We start from the raw sequence: 19,920 nt of genomic DNA, 5'->3' as shown, positions 1-19,920 counted from the left end.
CACCGCAAACAAACAGGCACATGCTCCCCGACGTAAACACACGTTTACACACACACACACACACACACACACACACACACACACACACACACACACACACACACACACACACACACACACGGCACGGGCATAGACGCATACACACACACACACACACACACACGTACACATGCGCGGGGGCGGCCACGTGACCACGCACGCGGAACGCACTCGCAAAAACCGCACAAGCGCTCCGCTTGTGTGCAAGTGCGGTGTACTGTTCTCTTCGTTATACGACGTGATGACTGTTGTGGCCATGCTGTCATATTCTCGGTTCGCCGTCGCAAATTGTACTTTATCCTCGTCCACTTTTCCATTTCACCCTCTTGGCGCCGAGATAGAGTGTGTCCTGATCGCGGGGCCCTTGGAGCCGTTGCGTAAGCCCGTGTCTGGGAGCAGTGTTCCACTGAACAAGGGACACAAGTGTAGGTGCGATGACAGCCCCTCCCACCGGCCCGGGCCAATCAGAAGGCAGCGTTGCTTGTTAAAGACTGCCCCACCCCCCCCCCCACTGCTCCTCCACCTTGTCCACACCTGCCTGTGTTTATGCCGCACTACAGAGCCCTCTCTGTTTCAAGTGCCCCGGGTCTAAACTGGTATGAGCAGTGTTTTTGTGTCCTGTGGGGACACCTAGTGGACAGACCCAAGAAGTACAGGATTTCAACTTAGCCCAACCTTGAAATACCTGCAAGGAGAGTGCAGGGATTTAGAGCAATTTCCTGTTGTTTGCTTTTCGTCGCACTTGTCAAATGTGGGCGAAACCACAGCCGATGTTTCCTTTGTAAAGGCACAGAAACCCTGTGGTGTGCTTCAGCTGTGCATCCATGATTTACCATGGAAATCCATACAATAGACACGTGTATTAAAAGAGTTAACCAAAATGGAACCAAGGTGATTTTTTCCAGGAGGGTTATCATTGCTACGGAATACTTAACCTGATGTTATGGGTCATCAGTCAGTGTAACAGCCCCAATCAATACTGGAGCATCATGGGATCATCAAACCATTCAGTCAACCCAAAAATGCACACAGGAAGTTAGTCTTTATCTATAGATTCACTAATCAGGCTATCATCTCTTATCTGTAATCACTCCCAGTCAAACTTTGTTTCCTAGGATGGCCAATTTCAATTGATCACTCCAAACCAATCTCCTCAGAATAGTCACTATTGTTCAGCAAGTGATTGATCGTGTGTACACACACACACACACACACACACACACACACGCACTATTGGCAATACATCTATATAAGTGCCACCTACTTCCTAGTAACAAGTCATTACTGGCACGATGATCTGGACTACAGGGTTCCAAGAACTTCGCCGTCCTCATGGTAAGGTGGCTATGAACCTCGTGTGAACCTCGCTGTGTCACTTAAAGGGTTCGATGTCGGCCGTCGGTCCAGCGGGAAGAAGAGCCCCATGATAAATGACGACATCGTAGTGTTGCTGATGTTCCTCGTCTCGTTGTCTCCTCTCTCCTCTCTGCAGAACGCCGACTCGGGCCGGTGACGGTGGGCCGCTTCCAGGTGACCCCCAGCTCGGAGGCCGTCGCCACGGCTGCAAGACCCTCAGCGGTCCCCCCGGCCAGACCCCCTACAGCCCCCGGGGCCCGACCAACGACGGCCCCTGGGGCCAGAACCCCTACGGTCCCCGGGGCCCGAGCCGCGACGGCTGCAGGGGCCAGACCCGCGGTGGTCCCCGGGGCCAGACCCGCTACGGTCGCCGGGGCCCGAGCCACGGCGATCCCAGGGGCCCGAGCCACGACGATCCCAGGGGCCCGAGCCACGGCGATCCCAGGGGCCCGAGCCACGACGATCCCAGGGGCCCGAGCCACGACGATCCCAGGGGCCCGACCGGGAGGCGGCTCCAGCAGCTCCTCGTCCGAGAGCAGCACCGAGGAGCAGGGCGGCTCGGAGACCAGCCTGGGCACCTCCCTCACCATGTCCCCCCCGCAGCCCTGTCCCGTCAGACCCCCGACCCAGGACGCCCCCCAGGACGGCCGCAACGCCGCCGCAACCGCCGCCGCCGCCGCCCCGGAGCACGGCCAGGCCGCCGCCGCCGACGACGAGGAGGACGACGAAGAGGAGGACGACGAAGAGGAAGGAGGGGGAGGGAGGCCCGCGGAGACGAAGGAGCGTCCGCGGGCGACGCAGGCCGGGAGCGCCAGGAGGCGGAGCCGCAAGCGCACGTGCAGCCTGAGCCTGCTGGGCACGTCGGCGGACAGCGGGCTGTCGGTGACGGCGGCGGACGCCGAGGGCGGCGGCCGGCTGTGGGACGGGGGCTCGGGAAGCCCCCAGTACACCAACGCGCTGCACCACCTGTGGACCATGACGTACAGCCGCAGCGCGCCCTACGTCAGCAGCGACGACACGGAGAGCAGCGAGAGCGAGATGCTGGAGGAGCTGCAGGAGCTGCGGGAGAAGTGAGCACGCACGCCGCACGATTCGTACACACGCGCAGTCGCAAGCACGCACACGCGGGCGCACGCCAAACACACCCACACACACACACACACACGGGCTCACACTCCTTCATTCCTATACATTAGAAGTGCACCCCCAACCTGGGGGCTTTTAGCTATGTCGCAGCCTTGTAATGCTAATCAGTATGTATGTCTTGTCTAGTGTTTCCCTTAAACATTAATCATTGCTTTCTTATTCCTAATGATGATGGACTTTTAATGATGAAGAGGATTGTTAACTCATGTTGTAAATTGTCTCTAGTGTACTTATGCTAATGTGGTGTTATATCCAACGCTCATTAAAGCATGGCACATATAACGTATATATATATATATACTGTATCTATATATAAATCTCAGGTTATACGGAGAGTTGGAGCGAAACTGATATATTGGGAGGAGAGATAATTCATTTATTATAGTGCTAGGATGTTTTTGTGAACGAGTCCCCATAGACAGGAGGCCATCCTGCCTCCCCCTGCTTGACGTGGCCCCCTCCCTCCCCCCCCTCCCTCCCTCCCCCCCCCTCCCCCAGACACCTGTCGGAGGTTCAGACCCTGCAGGCGGCCCAGAAGAGGGAGATCGAGGAGCTGTACGCCAAGATGGGGAAGGTGCCCCCCCCGGGCATCGTGTCCCCCGCCGCCATGCTGTCCAACCGCCAGCGCCGGCTGTCAAAGAGCAGTGGCGTGCCCCCCTCGCGGCGGAACAGCCTCCAGCGCGTGGACATGGGCCCGCTCCAGGGTGAGTGGGCGTTCCCGTTGAAAGGAAAACCTTAAAATCACTGATTAGATGTGGACCGCGGCGCACTGGGTCACGCTGTGCTGCCGTGGATTGATCCTGGTTAAAAGTTAGCCTCAGTGTGGTTCCCTGGGTTGAGCGCGTACCACAGGTAGGATCAGTCTAACGTAGCGAGCCGGGTTTGAATCCCCTCTGTGGTCCAGCTACATGTCTTCCCCTCTATCTCCCAGACCTTCCTGTCTTATTCCCTCTGCAATAAAAAGGCAAGGTAACTTTATTTATATAGCACTTTTCATACACAAGGCAGACTCAGTGTTTCACATATAAACATTGTCATACAATAAAATAAAATAATAGACAAGTAAAAGAAAACATATGCAAAGAAATGGGTAAAATAGAAAGTTAAAAAGGCGTTTTAGTATTAAAATAGAAAATAAAGGCAAAGTTAAAAAAAAGCTTTTTTTTTAAAAAGGATAAAACCTCCATCGTAAATCTTGTCTTCAATGCACAATGTTTTAAAAAACGTGGGATAAGATTTAAATATTCTCTATTTTGCCCTCTATGGGTTAAACGCATGTTGTTGCATGACTAACCGGCTATTAGCCGTTTTAGGTTACCAGGTTAGTCAATCAAAATCTGGCTACAATGAATGTTGACAGTGGGCGGGAGTAGCTCAATCGGTTACATTAACAAGAAGATTGCACACACAACCACACACTATGTGTTTTGAATTGTAGATAGACCTCACCGAACTGTCCCAGTGTAGAACATGCAGTACGGCTTTTCCCTCTTGGCTTGAGAAGGCAGGTCAATCCAGTCTGTTTTATTTTAACATGACTTTATAGTCCCAGTTCAGAGTCGCAAAGGTGTTTATAGGACCACATTATGACAACCCCTAACCCTAAAGCCCTCTTAGTGCAAAGAAACACAAGAAAATGAAACCTGGAACCACTTATGAAGAATACTAGTTTATACGACCTCTCTACATAATAACTCACCTTTTTTTTTTTTTACACTCTTTTTCCTGTTAAACTACACATTGTAAATGCATTTTCCATGGTGTTCCAGGAGTGCGAGGAACTCTGGAGATTCTGCCGACTCATTGTTGTGACCTCAGGGACGGGTTCCTAACGCGATAGGAAACTTAACCCGTTAGGAACCCGTCCCTGCGGGGTTCCTAACGCCCCTAAGCCAAGGGGTCGTCTTAGCTGAGGAGGTAGAGCAGTTGCCTTGTAACCGAAAGGTTGCTAGTTCGATCCCCAGCTCCTCCTAGCTGAATGTGTCCCTGAGCAAGACACTTAACCCTAAACTGCTCCTGACGAGCTGGCTGTCGCCTTGCATGGTTGACTCTGCCGTCGGTGTGTCGTAGTGTGTATTAACCGATGTAATTTGGCAGACTAACCGATGTAAGTGCCAAATGCTGTAATTGTAATTGATGCCCTGTCTTGTTTGTTTTCCCAGGCATCATCAGGAGGAACTCCCTGGGCGGCGGCAGCAGCAGCAGCAGCAGCTCACAGGACAAACCAAGCAAAGGGGTGACCTTCTCCACGGACATCAATAGAATGGTGAGAGAACCTCCATGTTCCTGACATCAAACGCCATGCTCCGATCTCCAGGGAAACATACAGATACTACAGCCTCAGCAAAATACAACGGGCTAATTCTTTAGGGGTCATAATATGGATTGAAATGGAGCGAGAACTGGTATCAAGTGGAATAATTAAATAAATCTTTAATAGTACTAGTTATATTTTACATAGGAGATACTTTGTTTTCGATCCCTTACTAGCGTTGCTTTGACCTACATCTGTGACCATCACACTGACTGGGAACCACTGGGCCAGGGAACCCAACAACATTTTTTACTGGTTTTCACTTTTCACAGAGCTAAGTGGAAATATTTACATGATGCATTGTTTCTCCTCTCCTTCCCCAGTAAGAACCTTCAGCCCAGCAAGCGTTCACATCCGGACTACCTCATCCGAGTAATGACTGCAGCGGTCAAACGGATCCTTACGCTCATTCTCAATCGGTTCACTGACACCAGAAATTTATTCCTGTCATCTCTGAAGACAGTACAAGCCCTCGAACACAAGGCACTGTCACTGTCAACAGGGATTCATCTCCACAATCTCTACATCTTATTGACACAGGAACCAAAGCCCCTAGATTGGGACCGGTGAATTCATTGCAAAGGTGGCTATCAACTACCTACTAAACTATTCACGTGGTTATCTCAAGACTTGGACCAAACCAAAAAACAAAAGGAGAGCTGATCTCATGTGAATTTGCTTTAAACAGATTGCTGAACCGTGTGTTCAATTCAACGTTAGTGTTTTGTGAATATGGAGGGATCAAAGCTGCTGTATTAAGCCAACTCGATTCATTTTTTATTTCTTCTTGTTTCTGTCTCACTGCCGCTGACGTTTGACTGACCTTGGTAAAGGTTTGGGATAATGAGAGGCAACGTGCTGCAGTCTATTTATGAAACAGTGCTTTCTGAGTGTAGCCTCTGTGGAAGACAATATTATTTGTATAGTTAATGCCTTCCTATTACTGGAAAGAGATTGTACATTTCAGCCTAATTACATGTTGATCACATGTATTTCGAAAAGCTTTATCATACTTTACCTAGTCTAAAAAGGTATTTGTGGGGATATTTTATCAAGCACAAGGGCTTCAGGATATTGAGGCTTAGCTAGGATTCTGAAATATGTACTCGCAGCAGACTTCTGTTGAGTAGTCTTGGAAGGCTATTGTGATCTTGTGGGTTCCCATTATGTTCCCCTCTGAGGATTAGGATGTGATCTGTTGAGCGCGTCAACACCCAATGAAGACGCTGACAATCAGCACTCTGAAAGTGTTTGCTTAACCGTGTGAGTTTCATCTGTTATCCTTCTCCTAGATTAAGATCATTGTATAGCTGTTAGATAAAATAGAACAAGTTAAATGGCAATAAAAAAAAGTGGACTTTTCTTAAATAGCAATGGAACAAATTGTTTTGTTTTTATTTTATTTGGGATTTGACCGCTGGCCTTCCCTTTGTAATGTGTATTTTTGCATTATTTAAAATATTTTTGCTTATAGCCTTATGAGGAAACTAAAGATCTTTTCAACTATATATTTCTTGCGTAAGCAAAATCAACGGACTTGTTGCCTGATAGATTAAGCACCTTCTGCACTTTAGTCCTTTATATTTGCTCTTATACGTGTACAAAAACGTGTAAAATAATATCGGACAACAAATGTGTTCTGGTTCGTTTAATCTTTTTCCTCTTGGGGTGTCTTTTCTTCACAGAGAACTCAATTATATTATTCCAAATGGATGAAACAAAATGTTGTGTATACTTCCACTATATGAACTGCAATCCCAAGGTTAAAGTTTGCTAGTATTTTGTTGTATATAGAGATCTTTAAAAGCTGTGAACCTCTAGCCGTTGCCTTAGTTACATGAAACACTCCCCTCCCTCCAGATATCTGTTTTAAGATTTCCGTAATATATTCAAAAGAGAACCTTATGCATCTCTACATTTTAAATGTAAATATTGAATTGTATTTCTCTTTAATGCTGCTGTCCTTTCAGGCTGAATCTGTGCCTTTCTTTTTGCGATGTCTTATTTTATATCGTAACCCATGACATTGGAGGCTGGATCAAGCTCCATGAATTATATTTTGAGAAATTGAATAAATGTTATTGCAATTACTGTCTTGTTTGTTTTTATCTTGAAATTCATGATTTTGTCATGGGGTGTCTCAAGGTGACATTTTTATCGGATACTATAATTGGGTTGTAAAATATTAATTCCAGCAATTCCACATGACTAATGTAAATCAAAACCTGGAATGATGGTATACTAAACAGAACAGATTGACGCATCCCTGGGGCCGCTTTGAGGCCCCAGGTATTTTATTTAATCTGCTTCATTAATATCGCAGAAGATCAATGCATGACTTATGTTTTTTAATCTCAGGTCTTTGCTTTAGTGTATTTTGAGTTTCATACAGCAGCAGTTACTTTCAGACGGTGATGACGAGGTTCATCATTAGGCTCAGTCATTTCATGATTAGACATTTAATCGAACACATTAATCAATCAACATACCACCGGTGGATTCAGTTTGGCAACATAACACCGCAACACCCTATACAATAAGGATAGAAAAGTCCGTAAGCGCCTCAGAAATGCCAGTCGGGGGATACAGTGCAGTTATGTCCATACATTGCTCTCCCTCAGGTTCAGCTGCAGCTGAGATCCGAGGCATCGCGGCTGGGGGGGGGGGGGGGGCGATGGTCAGTTTGCACCGGTCTTGGGTTCCCTCAGTCTTGCAAGATTGGCCTCTTGATCTAAATCATCCATGATCCGCTCCTGGGACACCGAGTAAAACGTGTAGCCGTCTAGAACACCAAGTTAAGGTCAATGCATTTAAGTGACACACGGAGCGGGCATGTTTTAAACCACGATCAGACAACTCGATTGCTCATGGCAGTAATCGACATGCATGCAACATGAACACTCAACCCTTTTATAACCCATTTGTCATCTCGAACATGAACCGGCACGAATAATGACAGAATAAACACCTGAAGCTGAGCTACCTGCGACGCAGTTACATGATTAACCTTGTTGAGCAAGAAGGATACAGATGCCCACTACCAGGGCTCCGATGGTCAGTCCTGTCAGCACGTTCCGCGTCCGGAGCGTCCCCACCTTCTTCTTCCATTGCTGGAGCTCCACTTGTCTGATGAAGTGTATGTGCTCGTTGGAAAGCTCAGCCTTCATGGGGTCTATCCTGGTCGCATAAGGCGCTGAAGACTCTTTCGGTGTCTTGTCAGCCATTTTTGGACATGGAGTGCAAGGTTGGTTCCTATCGTTTGATAGTGTAACCAGCTTCCGCTGCATTTCAAACAAAACGGTGGCTGTAATCCAGACAGCGAGGGTCTGATTTGTTTATCCGGAAGGTTTGAAGATCTAGTTGATTTCGTAAGGAACAGGTACCCAGAAGGCATTGCGCGTGGTTGAAATACGTCTGTGCACCCCTCTTAAAAGTCCCCAGACAAATTTGGTTCCTGTCATATATCCGTTAAAAATGGTTCAATGTCGCCACCATCAGGACAATTAGCGTGTCTGCTCCGACTTAGTTTAATTACTTTTATTTCATTGGCGCATATTATAAACGCTGAACCAAAAGTGTGCGATTGTACGATAATCCTGGTTTGTATTGCTTTTACTAACGAGACGTTAGTCTGTCACAATGGCGAAGAGGTTTCTGTGCTCCCCGGGGCCGACGCATCGTCTTCAGTTCGGGAGCGCCTCTCTGGACCTCCTCTCAGAGACGCTCATCAGTCTGAACCACAGGAACAAAGACGAGCTAGACCACCTAGAACCGTGCAGCGGGAACTTTAAACACACAGCACTAATAGGTAAGAATTACTTTACATAGTTAGGTATGTGTACAATTGTGTGTACAATTTCATATAGCCTACATAAATAAACACAAAAATAATAATATAAATAAAAAGGGTTAGTTATTATTATTCATATTTTTTTTTTTTTAAAGATAAAAAATGTATATATACCTACAGTATATTGAAAGCTTATAATAAAATACGATGTAGAATAAGTGCACGTCGGGGTCGGGGAAGAGCTTTGCATCCAAGTCCAGCCCTCCGGCTCCACAGGTCCACTACACAACACATCCACAGTTAAATTGCCCATTTTCTCATCCAAAAGCAAACGTTGTTGTTATTCATCATGCTTCGTATCAGTTATTTCTTTCCAGAGCAACCATGGGGAAATTCAATTTGAAGTTTGTGCACTCAAACTTAAAGCAAACAGGCTTGCTATTGCATAACTATTAAATTCAGATTCAAGCCATGAACACCCCCTGCCCCAAATCTTGGGATGAATTGTATCGCATATCATAATAAATATGAATTACCATCATTAGTTTATCATTTGTTTGTCTGCCCTCCCTGAACAAGTCCTTTTTGTTATTTATTTCCCATTCAGTGGACTACATATTCATAATTCTTCCTGTACCAGCCAGTTTATTTCCACTCTGTGCTCCTCAGAATGCATCTTCCAGATGACCCAGGAGCTGAGACTGGATCCTCTGGTTGGATACTGTGCCATTGAAATTCTTGAAAGGTAAGGTTTCACCACCGCCAGGTTAAAGGTGACATATTTTACCACCAGGTGTGAGTGTGATTAGCCCTTACAAGCCGTTTTTTAAATCTGCCTCTTCTGACATCACAAGTGGGTGTGTCCACCTAGATGTACGCTGGATAGATCAGTCCACCAGTCTATCCTGTGGACTGTAGCAAACGATGCTCATCCATCGGTCATACATCTAGGTCGACACGCCCCCTTGTGATGCCGAAGACGCTTTCAAAATGGCTTGTAACGGCTAATCACACTCACGTATAATATGTGGTGGTAGTATAATATGTCACCTTGAAGCCATCGTCATCGTCATGGTGAATCATCATCATCGACTGACCCTGATTCAAACGACATGGTTTGAATGAATGCTTTACAAACCAACCATGTCCATAGGTTCATGGTGAAGCATCTTAAAGACACGTTCACCGCCAACACTCCCTGCGGTGCTGTACCTGGCCCGCCCAGCACCTGCCAGGACCTTGTGTTTGAGAAACTGAAAGTGAAATTCACCCTCACTGTCTTCTCCTGTGTGCAGATTGCAAGCAAACTGTGGTTGCACACTGATGTAAGTTTTGCTCACAAAACCTTGCCTCATTCACTCCCATGATCCATCAACTTCAAAGGTCCCCTTCTTAAGAAGAATTTTCTTCAAAGTAGAATAAACCTGAATGTCAAAAAATGTCAATTTTCTTCAAAATGTATTTTTTTGGGTCTTTCTTTCTGAAAGATTGTCGACAACAAACAGGCGGTGCAGTTCCTCCACTCGATGGGCCACACAGTTTCCAAGAAGGCTCTCATTGAATCTGAACTCCAGATCCTCAAAGGTCTCGACTTCAAGCTGGACGTTCCCAACCCTCTAACATATGTTGAAATACTACTAGAGGTACTTGGTAAGTCATCCAAAACCACAATTTCTTCCACAGTTGTTTTTTTTTTTTTTTACCAGACCGCAACAACCCAAAACTCACATTTCATCCATTCAATAATCATTGACTAAAACATTGGCACTGTTTCTCTTCTGTAGGACACAATGAGCCGTCGACGCCCATGGAACAGCTGTATGGTCTTTGTGGCCATGTGCTCCGGTTCGTCAGTCTCCAGAGGACAGCCATCTATGACTCTCTCCTCAAGGTCACCACACAGTGCTTTAGCCCGTCCCCAGAACAGAGGTGACTCCAGTGTCCTGGTTACCTATCTTGTTGGATGCTTGAGGGGGGAAATAATGTAAACATACGCTACACGGATTGTGTGCATATTTGTCGGTTGACTTTATCTTCTGCTGAGTTTTGTGAAGGTGAGATTGAATAGCAGTAATTTTAACAGCAGTGTTTTTATTGATACTCTAATCATTCCCCTTGTGACTCAAATAACACATTTGGTCCCAGAGAGAAGTTCTTAACGGTGACTGAAGACTGCATGTTACTTGGTGTTGGGGTCATCACGGTGGCCGCAGTCATCTGGAACAGCAACCAATGGGAACAGGTGAGCCGTGTGAGAATTTCTATTGCTCTCATAGAAATGTAGCAATTTAAACCATATTTCCTTTGAAAGAAAGCAGCATGTAGAAGCCGGGAACCATTTTATGTTAATACTAATAAGGTTTGTGATGGTTTCTATTTTTTTGTATTGTTTGGCCGTAAATGTTTCTAATGTTGACCGTTGTTATTGTGGGATTGCAGTGTGAGAGAGAGATGGGTCACATGGTTATTGGCGGTGACACTGCTAGTGATTATTACGAACCTGTTCACCTGTGTGCGAGGAAGAGGACATTTTTTATTAATTCATCTTGATCGCTTTGATTATTTTTATAGTACTTTGTGCACGTTCTAATAGGTCGATACTTTTCATTCACAAATGTTACCTACATTTTCTTTTGTATCACATCTAATCTCTTTTGGAAGCGCATTAGAGAAGCTTTGCTTCCTGTCATCACTACACAGCATATTGCATTTTCAGCTCATGTGTACTCTTGCTCCATGCATGAAATGAAAGCAATACATGTGAAAGCTATCATTTATTTAGGTACCAGAAAGTTCAAACTAGCATATAAAGTAGGGAGTAGAGATGCATTACATGAATACATTGATGGCTTTGCTGTTGCATATTGAAATGTATGCATGCATGCCGGCCTATCCTATGTACATGCAATTTTAAATATTGAAGTACTGGAGTGTTTACCAGGCTATGCTGCCTGCATTTGTGGCACTGTGCATTCAAAGACAGAGGCACACACGAGTTGTGCATTCAATTGTGTTAACCCTTTGGTCTTCATGGCTGCCAGGTGGTGGAGGACCTGAGTCTCATCACTGGGATCTCTCAAAGGAGCATCTGGGATTTCTCTCAAGTGACCCTGGAACAATTAACCAAAACCAGTTCTCCCGTTTTATCACCCTGATCTGTTACACTTGTCATGCACACACACACGCATGCACACACACATACACACACTCCCACACACCTGCACGCATGCACAGTCACACACACACCTACACACGCACAGACACCTACAAAAACCCACATCCACAATATTTCTGTTCTTATTCATCAGCAAGCGTGGTTTTGTTTTTTACTCATTCAATTACAGAGCAGGTTATATTGTTTGCACCTGCCCAGACATTAGGGTGCCAAAGACAAAGTTTTGACTAAAGAACTAATCACACATTTGTATTGAGGGCCCTGGAGTTTGCGAAATAACATATACCTAAGTGTTTTATGAATAGTACTGTTTAACGATTGAAGTAATTAATTTAAACGGCATCCTCACATTTAGTGCAATTTCATTTAAAGTTTAGAGATCTTCAGTTTCAACCTGCGATCAGCAATTTCTCTTCACCCTACATTGGTTTGATGGAGTCTCATGGTTCTCATGTATTAGTTTGACTACTTACGTGCCATGCATGAGAACCATGATACTCAATCAAAACACAATTTAATCAAAACAAAGTGGGCTGAGCTAAAATTGCTGATTGCAGCTTTTAAAGCCAACTTCATGTTGCGCTGATGTAACCAAAAACCTACAGGTTTCAGCTGCATCAAATAGATCTAAGAGGAAGACTGTAAAATGTATGCATGAACATTTAAATAAATACAAATGAGTTAACATAGATGTATAATGCGTCTCTCTGTTAAATGTCCTATCTTTATGTAGGCATGCACTTTCATGATGACCCAAGCACATCTTTGCTGCACCAGATTGCAATTTGGTATGTGTGCGCATGTGGCCGTCGTGAGACGAATGGTGAATTTAATTAGACGGGCTGTCTCGCAGGGTTAGGTCATAAGGCTCGTCATTTAATAATCTAAAAACAATTGAGCTCGACTTTGGAGTAACGGCGCCGTTGACTTTGCGGAGGAAGCGTCAGCTCACGTCAGACACGGAAGAGCATTCCCGCTTAATCGAAGTCGATTTGGGAATACAGTCAATGATTTGAAGATGATAAATTATTTGGGTTTGTCAATCATGTATTACTGTTATTAAACAAAATGTCCATGTGCTGGCTGTCAGCAACATGAGGGGACTTGTCAGAAGGCGGTTGATCTTATAATCTAAAAACAATCACGGATCAGAGGGATCCGTGTCTCCTTGATTGGCGTGAGCTTTTCTCAGTCTCCCCCAAAGCTCAAATAACCCAAATGTGGCCACTAGGTGGATAAAGTCAATAAAGAGCTACTTTTCACAAACGATTTACATCTGTCATTAAAGCCATATACTTCCTGGTTCTGACCGGACAATACCTATTTCCCCAATGAACCATTACCTCTATCATCCAACTACATATTGTCTTGCCCTGATATCGCGGCAAACTAGGCTCTGAAAAGCATTTCATGTCCATATCACAATCTCTACTTATCATATGAATATTTTAATAACGCAGTAAGATGTCGATTGATGTGACTGAAATTATCGATGTAATACTATATTATAATTAAACATTATTTGAGTTAAAAATGAAAGAAGCAGTGAGTCATTTATTCCTTCTTAACAAAAGTGCTATTGATAAAAGTAATGAATAAATAACACCAAAGTCATTTGTGCAGATGATTAGTATATATATTAGATATATTGCTTTTAAGATAAGGTAACAACATTCCTTATGACATGCTCATTCTCACTGTGTTCCTTGAAATGTGCTATGAACCCATGTAAATCTTGGAGAGCTGTGTGTGTGTGTGTGTGTGTGTGTGTGTGTGTGTGTGTGTGTGTGTGTGTGTGTGTGTGTGTGTGTGTGTGTGTGTGTGTGTGTGTGTGTGTGTGTGTGTCTGTTTGTGTGTAAGCGTGTGTATGTGTGTGTGTGCATTTGCGTTTGCGCTGCTTGCTTCAGAATTAAGTGTGAGAACGTGCAAATCTGTCACTTAAAAAACCATCACCTGAAACACTTGATCTGCTCTTCCTTAGCAGAATCATCCATGTGTTAATTCCTGCATTAATGTCACTCTCTGAGCAAAGAAACCGGAAAGAAAATCCAGAATTCATTGTAATGGTTGTCAGATTTTGCAGCTAAAAGTTAAAGTTGCTTGGCTACCAAATGTACCACTCCTTGATTTAAGATTTATACAGCACCCCCTCACATTTTGGAATGTACCTGTTACAAATCTCAGAGTCAAGTCCTCCAGGTGCATTTCTAAATTCAAACTCGTTCCCACGATTTCCATGCAGACAGGTGTGTATCTAAAGAGGCGAACAATAGAAGCGAGAGTTTGTTAAACCGTCCAGTCCATCTCCGGAGTGGATACTAATGCCCAGTGTCAGGCCCTCTTAAGCTAGTCGCTTCACTGTTTTCACTCAAAGAGCAGCCCTTATCATTATGTGACACTGGGGCTTCACTTCTCATTTGTTTAACCTGAGTGGATCCTCATCTGACTCCATGTCTTCAGGCGGTCGTGGTGAACAAAGCGCAGACTGCCTGAACACTGACAAGGCGTCGGGAGCAGGGATGAGGAGAGAGAGAGCCTCATTGTGGCAGATCCCACGACGATCTCTGCTGTCCTCGTCAGTCGACTCCCCCGCCAGCCTGCAGGTAAAAAAAAGGACACGATTCCGAAACGTCAGCACATCAGACATGATGCAAGCATATCGCGTAACGCCTAGAGAAGGACACCTAGAACGAGGAAAGAGGGACTAAATGTATCGGCTGCATTGTGTCAGCCGTGACAAAATAACCTTCACACATAAAAAAAAATACTTTTCTTTCTTCGATTCTGGCCAAGATCTCGGCCCTTTCCTTGCTGCTGGTTCTGTTGAGGCTTTTTGGGCAGACCACAGAGTATACCGTCCTACTTCTGTCTGGAGCTCCTGCCTCTTGGCAAGGTCCTCCCAGACGCCAAGCAGTGGCGTGTGGGCCGGGTTTCTCAGAGTCTCAGCCACCAGGGGACACGGTGATTAGACAGGTGATGGCGACTGCCGGTCCAACCTCTGCATCCCTCTTGTTTAGCGTCATCTACGGCTCCCCCCTGCCCACCAGCTCAGGGAGACGTATCCGCTTGGTGGGGGATGTTCCAGCTCCTTTTCTTGGGTCTTTGGGGAAACCAGGGAGCTTGGTGGACAACGAGCCAGCTGTGTACACGCCGGTCGCAGGTGTGAGGCTGTGCAGAGATGATGGACTCGGCGGTCCTGGGGGGGTGTCTTCGCTGTGAGACTACAGACTGCAGAGAGGGGTTTTCGAGGACTCAGGGTGTCGGAACGTTAGCCAGTCCAACCCATAGAACTTTTTAAAAGCTCTCTTCACCTTCCATTGTGCCACGTGAGCCATGAGTCATCATTCTCCTCATCCTCTTCATCCTCCTCACCTTCTTCTGGTTTATTGACTGTTGCTGTCGTGGGCGTTAGGAAACATTTCCCAAACGGGCGCTCTCTGAGGACCGGCTGGCAAAACCCCTCAAGGCCATGTGTCCACGGGAGGGTCACGCTTGCAGATTACGGTGTCCACGGCAGGCGATAGGGCTGCTGTCACCGGAGAGGGAGGGGTAATCCGCCCGGTATCTGCCCTGGCTGCTCACACCGTGACGCTCCGTTATCTATCTCGCTGTCAATTGAAAAGCCCTTCAAGGGATCAGATATCAGCCACCGGCCATCCACCACCCAGTCTCCCATCTTCATCCGTCATCTCTGACGGCCGGCCGGGCTGAGGAGCCAGCCGTCAACAGCGTGTGTGTGGAGCGTTTAGAGTTCAGAGGTCCAGCAGCGGGGGGTGATGGGTGAAGGCTGAAGGCTAATCCTGTGGTTGCCAGGCCTTCAATGTTTGTTTTTGCTGCTCTGGCTCCGTCTATTCTTGTTCTTGTCCTTCGATGCGTCATGCCGTTGTGTCAGTTTGTTTGTCTCGCCACGGGCGCCACGCGGCTCTGCCTTTTTGTTCCACGTAGCCGCACTTGTCGCGTCCTGCAGAACTCTTGATTACTTGAGAAGACAGAGGGGCCGACTTGCTGATAAGGAAGTCAAACACACCGTCGTGACTCATGCAAGAACAACCGGGAATTATATTTAATACATTGTCCATGTTTGATGAAGAGTCGCATATTCAAAGTAAATTGTACTAACTGTATTTTTAAAACCAAATAATTTGGCCTTCTCTTTTGACTGGGAATCGAAAATGAATCATTCTTAGATTGCAGCTTTTGGTGATGCAGCTTTTTTTTTTTGTGGGTTGTTGTTTGCTAGCTATGGTTTAAGCTGTGTCATTCAACCGTTACCTGGAGTATAGTTTACTTTTTGTTTATTCTGTTCGAGTGAAGCCTTTGTGTGATGTTGTGTTCGAGTGCACCCAATTTTTTATGCACTCAATCGATCAGCTCTTTTGTAAAATTTAAGCAAACAGAACAAATGTTAGTGGCTAGTGGTTGTTGTTGTTTAGAAAAGAAAATCCACTTCCACTTAGACTGACACTCCAACTAGAATGAGTTCTGGAAAATGTATGCTGGGAGGTTCGGAGTGGTTGGTTATGCTGGGAGTTCTTCAAGTCTGTTGCAGCTCTGAGTTCTGCTTCCAGGTGATGTTATGGATTAGAGCCATCTGCCTGAACTCCTCGTCTCAGCTGAGGAACTCTGCAGGTGACAAACCAAGAGTCGCAGTCGTAATTCGAGGGTAAAAGTGCAATCGGCAAACAACAACTCAAAACAAAATATTGTCATCGCAGACATGACTCAGTGATTTCAGGGTTACCTTTAACACCTTTTGAGGTCATTTCAACACTTGTCACTCCCTGTGCTCTCGTTCTGCTACTAGTGAGGGGGACGCCACCGGTGAAGGTGTCTGCAAACAACGCCGGTGTCCTGTGTCAAACTGGAGTCTTCCCTTTTCTCTCCGTCCTGGCACGATGGGAAACCTGTATTGCATCGTCTGTAACTGTAATACGATCAAAAGTTTGTTGCGGGCGTTCCTGATACAGGATAATCACGGCCAATCTCCCTGTTCACAGACTTCTGTTGACAATGGATGTTGTTTTTATCCCAGCGCCAAGGCACCCGGAACGGTGATAAGGATACAGTAGCGCACAGTATGGCAGGACAGGGTGGTCTGCAGTTTATTTTAAAACACACAGTGTGTTGGTGTTGGATCGCACTTGACGGGGTACCATTTGAGACCCACCCATCCACTCAAAATAGCCTCGCTCATCCGCCCTGTGGCAAGAGGCGATATGTAGCCGGCTGACTTAACAGCCCTAAACATAACAGAGGGCTTCTGTTACGGCCTGGAGACCTAAGCAATTAGAAACGTAACCGAAACGTAACTCAACCTCCGTGTTATTATTTTTGTGCTTGCCATTTCTACACGTCACCGTATCATAATCGAAAAACTGTTTAATGGTGTCAATTGCACACACAAAGAAAAAAACGAGATCTGTTCGGAATGCTGTAGATTGAAATGTATCCTCAATAATATACACCTTTTTGTCTGCCACGGAATAATGAGCGGATGTGAAACCATGCCGAAGAGGTCGTGGTCTAAAGCAACGACCTCTGGCGTGGATATCTCATGCCAGAGCACCATGTGCGCCAGGGTGCGGCGGGATTTCAACCCGTGTTCACCCAGCCTCATATTCTTCCAGACTTCCATCGGTGTAGAGTAGATAATAATGAAGCTTGAGCAGTTTGCATGTAAATGCAAATTATGATGTTTTATGGTGGGGATAAACCTCTGAATACTTCCTGGGCCCATTTAGCTGTTCGCAGTCTCTCTGGTAACACTACAGACTCTCTACGGAGTTCATCTGTTTACGGCTGGTTTATCAAATGAGCAAGTCAGCTTTCGCCTCTTTTGGGATGTTTCTTTTGTCTCTCCCTGGCAACTGGTTGCTATGTAGTTTCTGTTTCCAAGTGAGGGTTAGAGTTGATTGACCTTTCTATTGGTTTTTCGATGCACTTGCTGTATGCTTCAGCATATCTCTGTATGCTCGAGCAGATCTCTGTGAGGATGTTAGGGGGGAAAGGGAACAGGGCGACAATGTGTTTAAACGTCAAGGCTGGACAGCAGAGGGATGTTGAGCCCGGCTTTGCACAATGGAGTAAAGTGTGTGTGCGTGTCACTGTATTGTAGTACGATAGCTGCCAAGGCTTTGGTAGATTAGCAGAAAATGTCACTCCGCCTCCTGTTGATAGTCTATCCTCTCTCCACCCTCCACCGCCTCCTGTTGATAGTCTATCCTCTCTCCACCCTCCACCTCCTCCTGTCAGTCTGTCCTCCCTCCAACCTCAACCTCCTGCTGCCAGTCAGTCCTCGCTCCACCTCCTGCTGTCAGACCATCCTCCCTCCACCCTCCACTCCCCACCTCCTACTGCCAGTCTATCCTCGCTCCACCTCCTGCTGCCAGTCTATCCTCACTCCACCCTCCAGCTCCTTCTGCCAGTCGAACTGCTAAGCCAGTCCATCAAAGTCGGCTAGCTAGCTCGGCCTGTGAGCGAGGAAAAAGGAAAAGGCGGGAAGAACTTGCTCACCTGCTAACACGTCGAACAGAAACCGACCCCTGGAGGACGTTTGGGGGTATTGCACACGTCCCGTGTTTGCAACATGGGTGAACATTTTGGTTTAATTACAGTGGAGGAGCTAACTCACGCTCTGTTCGCAAACGAAGGTATTGGCTGTTGTTTATTTATCATTTAGACTTGTTGTAGTGGACAGTCCTACCGAGCTCTGCTCGATGATGCGGTTTAGGTTTAATCAGACGACCCTCTCTACTAATCCCAAATGCCTTACCAGGACAGACGTAATCCCTTGTGAGATTAATTATTTTCGCCTTATATTATAGATTATAAGATTGCTGAGGGGATTGTATTATGGGGGGTCGTTGGGGGATTGTCAACAGAAATGTAGAACAGAATGACTAACAATAGCAGTGGAAAGCATTGTTGAGTTTAGATGACCCCATCACCAACCCTATTTTCTCCCACCTGCCAACTGTTAAAGTTGAATATGACATTAACATTACAACATCACAAACTAAATATCCAAGTCTCTACATTTAAATGTTTCTTATTTGATCAATGGCAATTATTGAACAATATATATATATATATATATATATATATATATATATATATATATATATATATATATATATATATATATACGCTGACCAGTATTTGTCGGTATTTGTCAACCACCAGATGATAGATATTAATAATTTCCAAAAGCAAACGGCTGTAGTCTCGAGGGAAAGTAATTGAAATGTGATTGGCATCAACCTTGTCCCTCTTGAATAATTATAAATGATTTAGGCATTACTGCCTGCTTTTTTCATGCATAATTCATTAACCTCCACCCCCACGGTGGTGTGTGTTTGTATATTTCTGCGTGCGTGTGCACGTGCACGTGTGTGTGTGTGTGTGTGTGTGTGTGTGTGTGTGTGTGTGTGTGTGTGTGTGTGTGTGTGTGTGTGTGTGTGTGTGTGTGTGTGTGCGTGTGTGCGGTTGTGTGTTTCTATGCTCCCTCTGTCCGCCTGCCTGTGTGCAGTTTGCACTGGAAGGCGTCATATTGCGACGCTTCGTGGCAGTGGGGCACACTTGCGCTGACTCCATTCAGTGACTTCATGTTGTTAAATATTCCCTCTCTACTTCAGTGCATGTTTACGCTCTGGGAGAAGTAGCACAGTCCCCCATCGACACTGGTGGTGTCGTTATGGCAGCACTGGTCTGGTTTGGTTTGCAATCGGACTTCGACCGAGAATTGCGTTCGTCTGGAGCATTTTGCAGCGGTGTGTGTTTTTGTGAACGGGGCTAAGCATACAGGGACATGGAAGTGTTATCGGGCTGTTTAGTTGAACGAACCACACGGAGCGCTGCAGAGGGAGAGAGAGAGGTCGAGAGAGTGACAGAGTGAGTGTGTGTGTGAGCGAGAGAGATAGAGATAGAGAGAGAGGGGAGAGCGAGAGAACGGGGGAACTAGCAAGCAGCAGCAGCAGCAGCAGCAGCAGCTGCTACGAAGAGACACCAAATGTGATGCCTGAGGTCTGAGGAGCGGAGATAAAGTCTGACGAAGGTAACATGATCTTTTTGGCTTGCGCCTTGTTTTTCTTGACCATTGCG

General features: G+C 45.9%; 4 protein-coding genes across 4 annotated transcripts in view; 3 read left to right on the top strand and 1 right to left on the bottom strand.

Annotated features, from left to right (window-relative positions):
• Positions 1 to 6,946, top strand: part of LOC115531318 (basic proline-rich protein) — a 12,467-nt gene extending 5,521 nt beyond the window's left edge. The window contains exons 5-8 of the mRNA XM_030340503.1: positions 1,532 to 2,465; positions 3,040 to 3,245; positions 4,704 to 4,807; positions 5,179 to 6,946. Coding sequence (XP_030196363.1) covers positions 1,532 to 2,465; positions 3,040 to 3,245; positions 4,704 to 4,807; positions 5,179 to 5,181 — 1,247 coding nt within the window. The 3' untranslated portion in view covers positions 5,182 to 6,946. The remainder of the gene's footprint in view (positions 1 to 1,531; positions 2,466 to 3,039; positions 3,246 to 4,703; positions 4,808 to 5,178) is intronic.
• coa3a (cytochrome C oxidase assembly factor 3a) lies at positions 6,489 to 8,246 on the bottom strand. Its single transcript, XM_030340506.1, has 2 exons — positions 7,884 to 8,246; positions 6,489 to 7,637 (listed from the first exon to the last, which is right to left on the bottom strand). Exons 1-2 carry the CDS (start codon positions 8,140 to 8,142, stop codon positions 7,534 to 7,536), a joined length of 363 nt encoding a protein of 120 aa, XP_030196366.1. The 5' UTR covers positions 8,143 to 8,246; the 3' UTR covers positions 6,489 to 7,533.
• A 37-nt stretch (positions 8,247 to 8,283) lies between these two features.
• On the top strand, positions 8,284 to 12,509 carry cntd1 (cyclin N-terminal domain containing 1). Its single transcript, XM_030340504.1, has 7 exons — positions 8,284 to 8,663; positions 9,315 to 9,390; positions 9,799 to 9,970; positions 10,133 to 10,295; positions 10,430 to 10,574; positions 10,791 to 10,887; positions 11,687 to 12,509. Exons 1-7 carry the CDS (start codon positions 8,495 to 8,497, stop codon positions 11,798 to 11,800), a joined length of 936 nt encoding a protein of 311 aa, XP_030196364.1. The 5' UTR covers positions 8,284 to 8,494; the 3' UTR covers positions 11,801 to 12,509.
• Positions 12,510 to 19,373: 6,864 nt separating this feature from the next.
• tanc2b (tetratricopeptide repeat, ankyrin repeat and coiled-coil containing 2b) overlaps positions 19,374 to 19,920 on the top strand; it is a gene marked incomplete in the record, with an annotated part of 130,887 nt that continues 130,340 nt past the window's right edge. Inside the window, 1 exon segment of the mRNA XM_030339719.1 lies at positions 19,374 to 19,873.

This window comes from Gadus morhua, chromosome 18 (assembly GCF_902167405.1).
Source record: "Gadus morhua chromosome 18, gadMor3.0, whole genome shotgun sequence".
In the NCBI taxonomy this organism is placed as follows: Eukaryota; Metazoa; Chordata; class Actinopteri; order Gadiformes; family Gadidae; genus Gadus; species Gadus morhua.
This window is presented reverse-complemented; position numbering and strand designations above follow the sequence as displayed.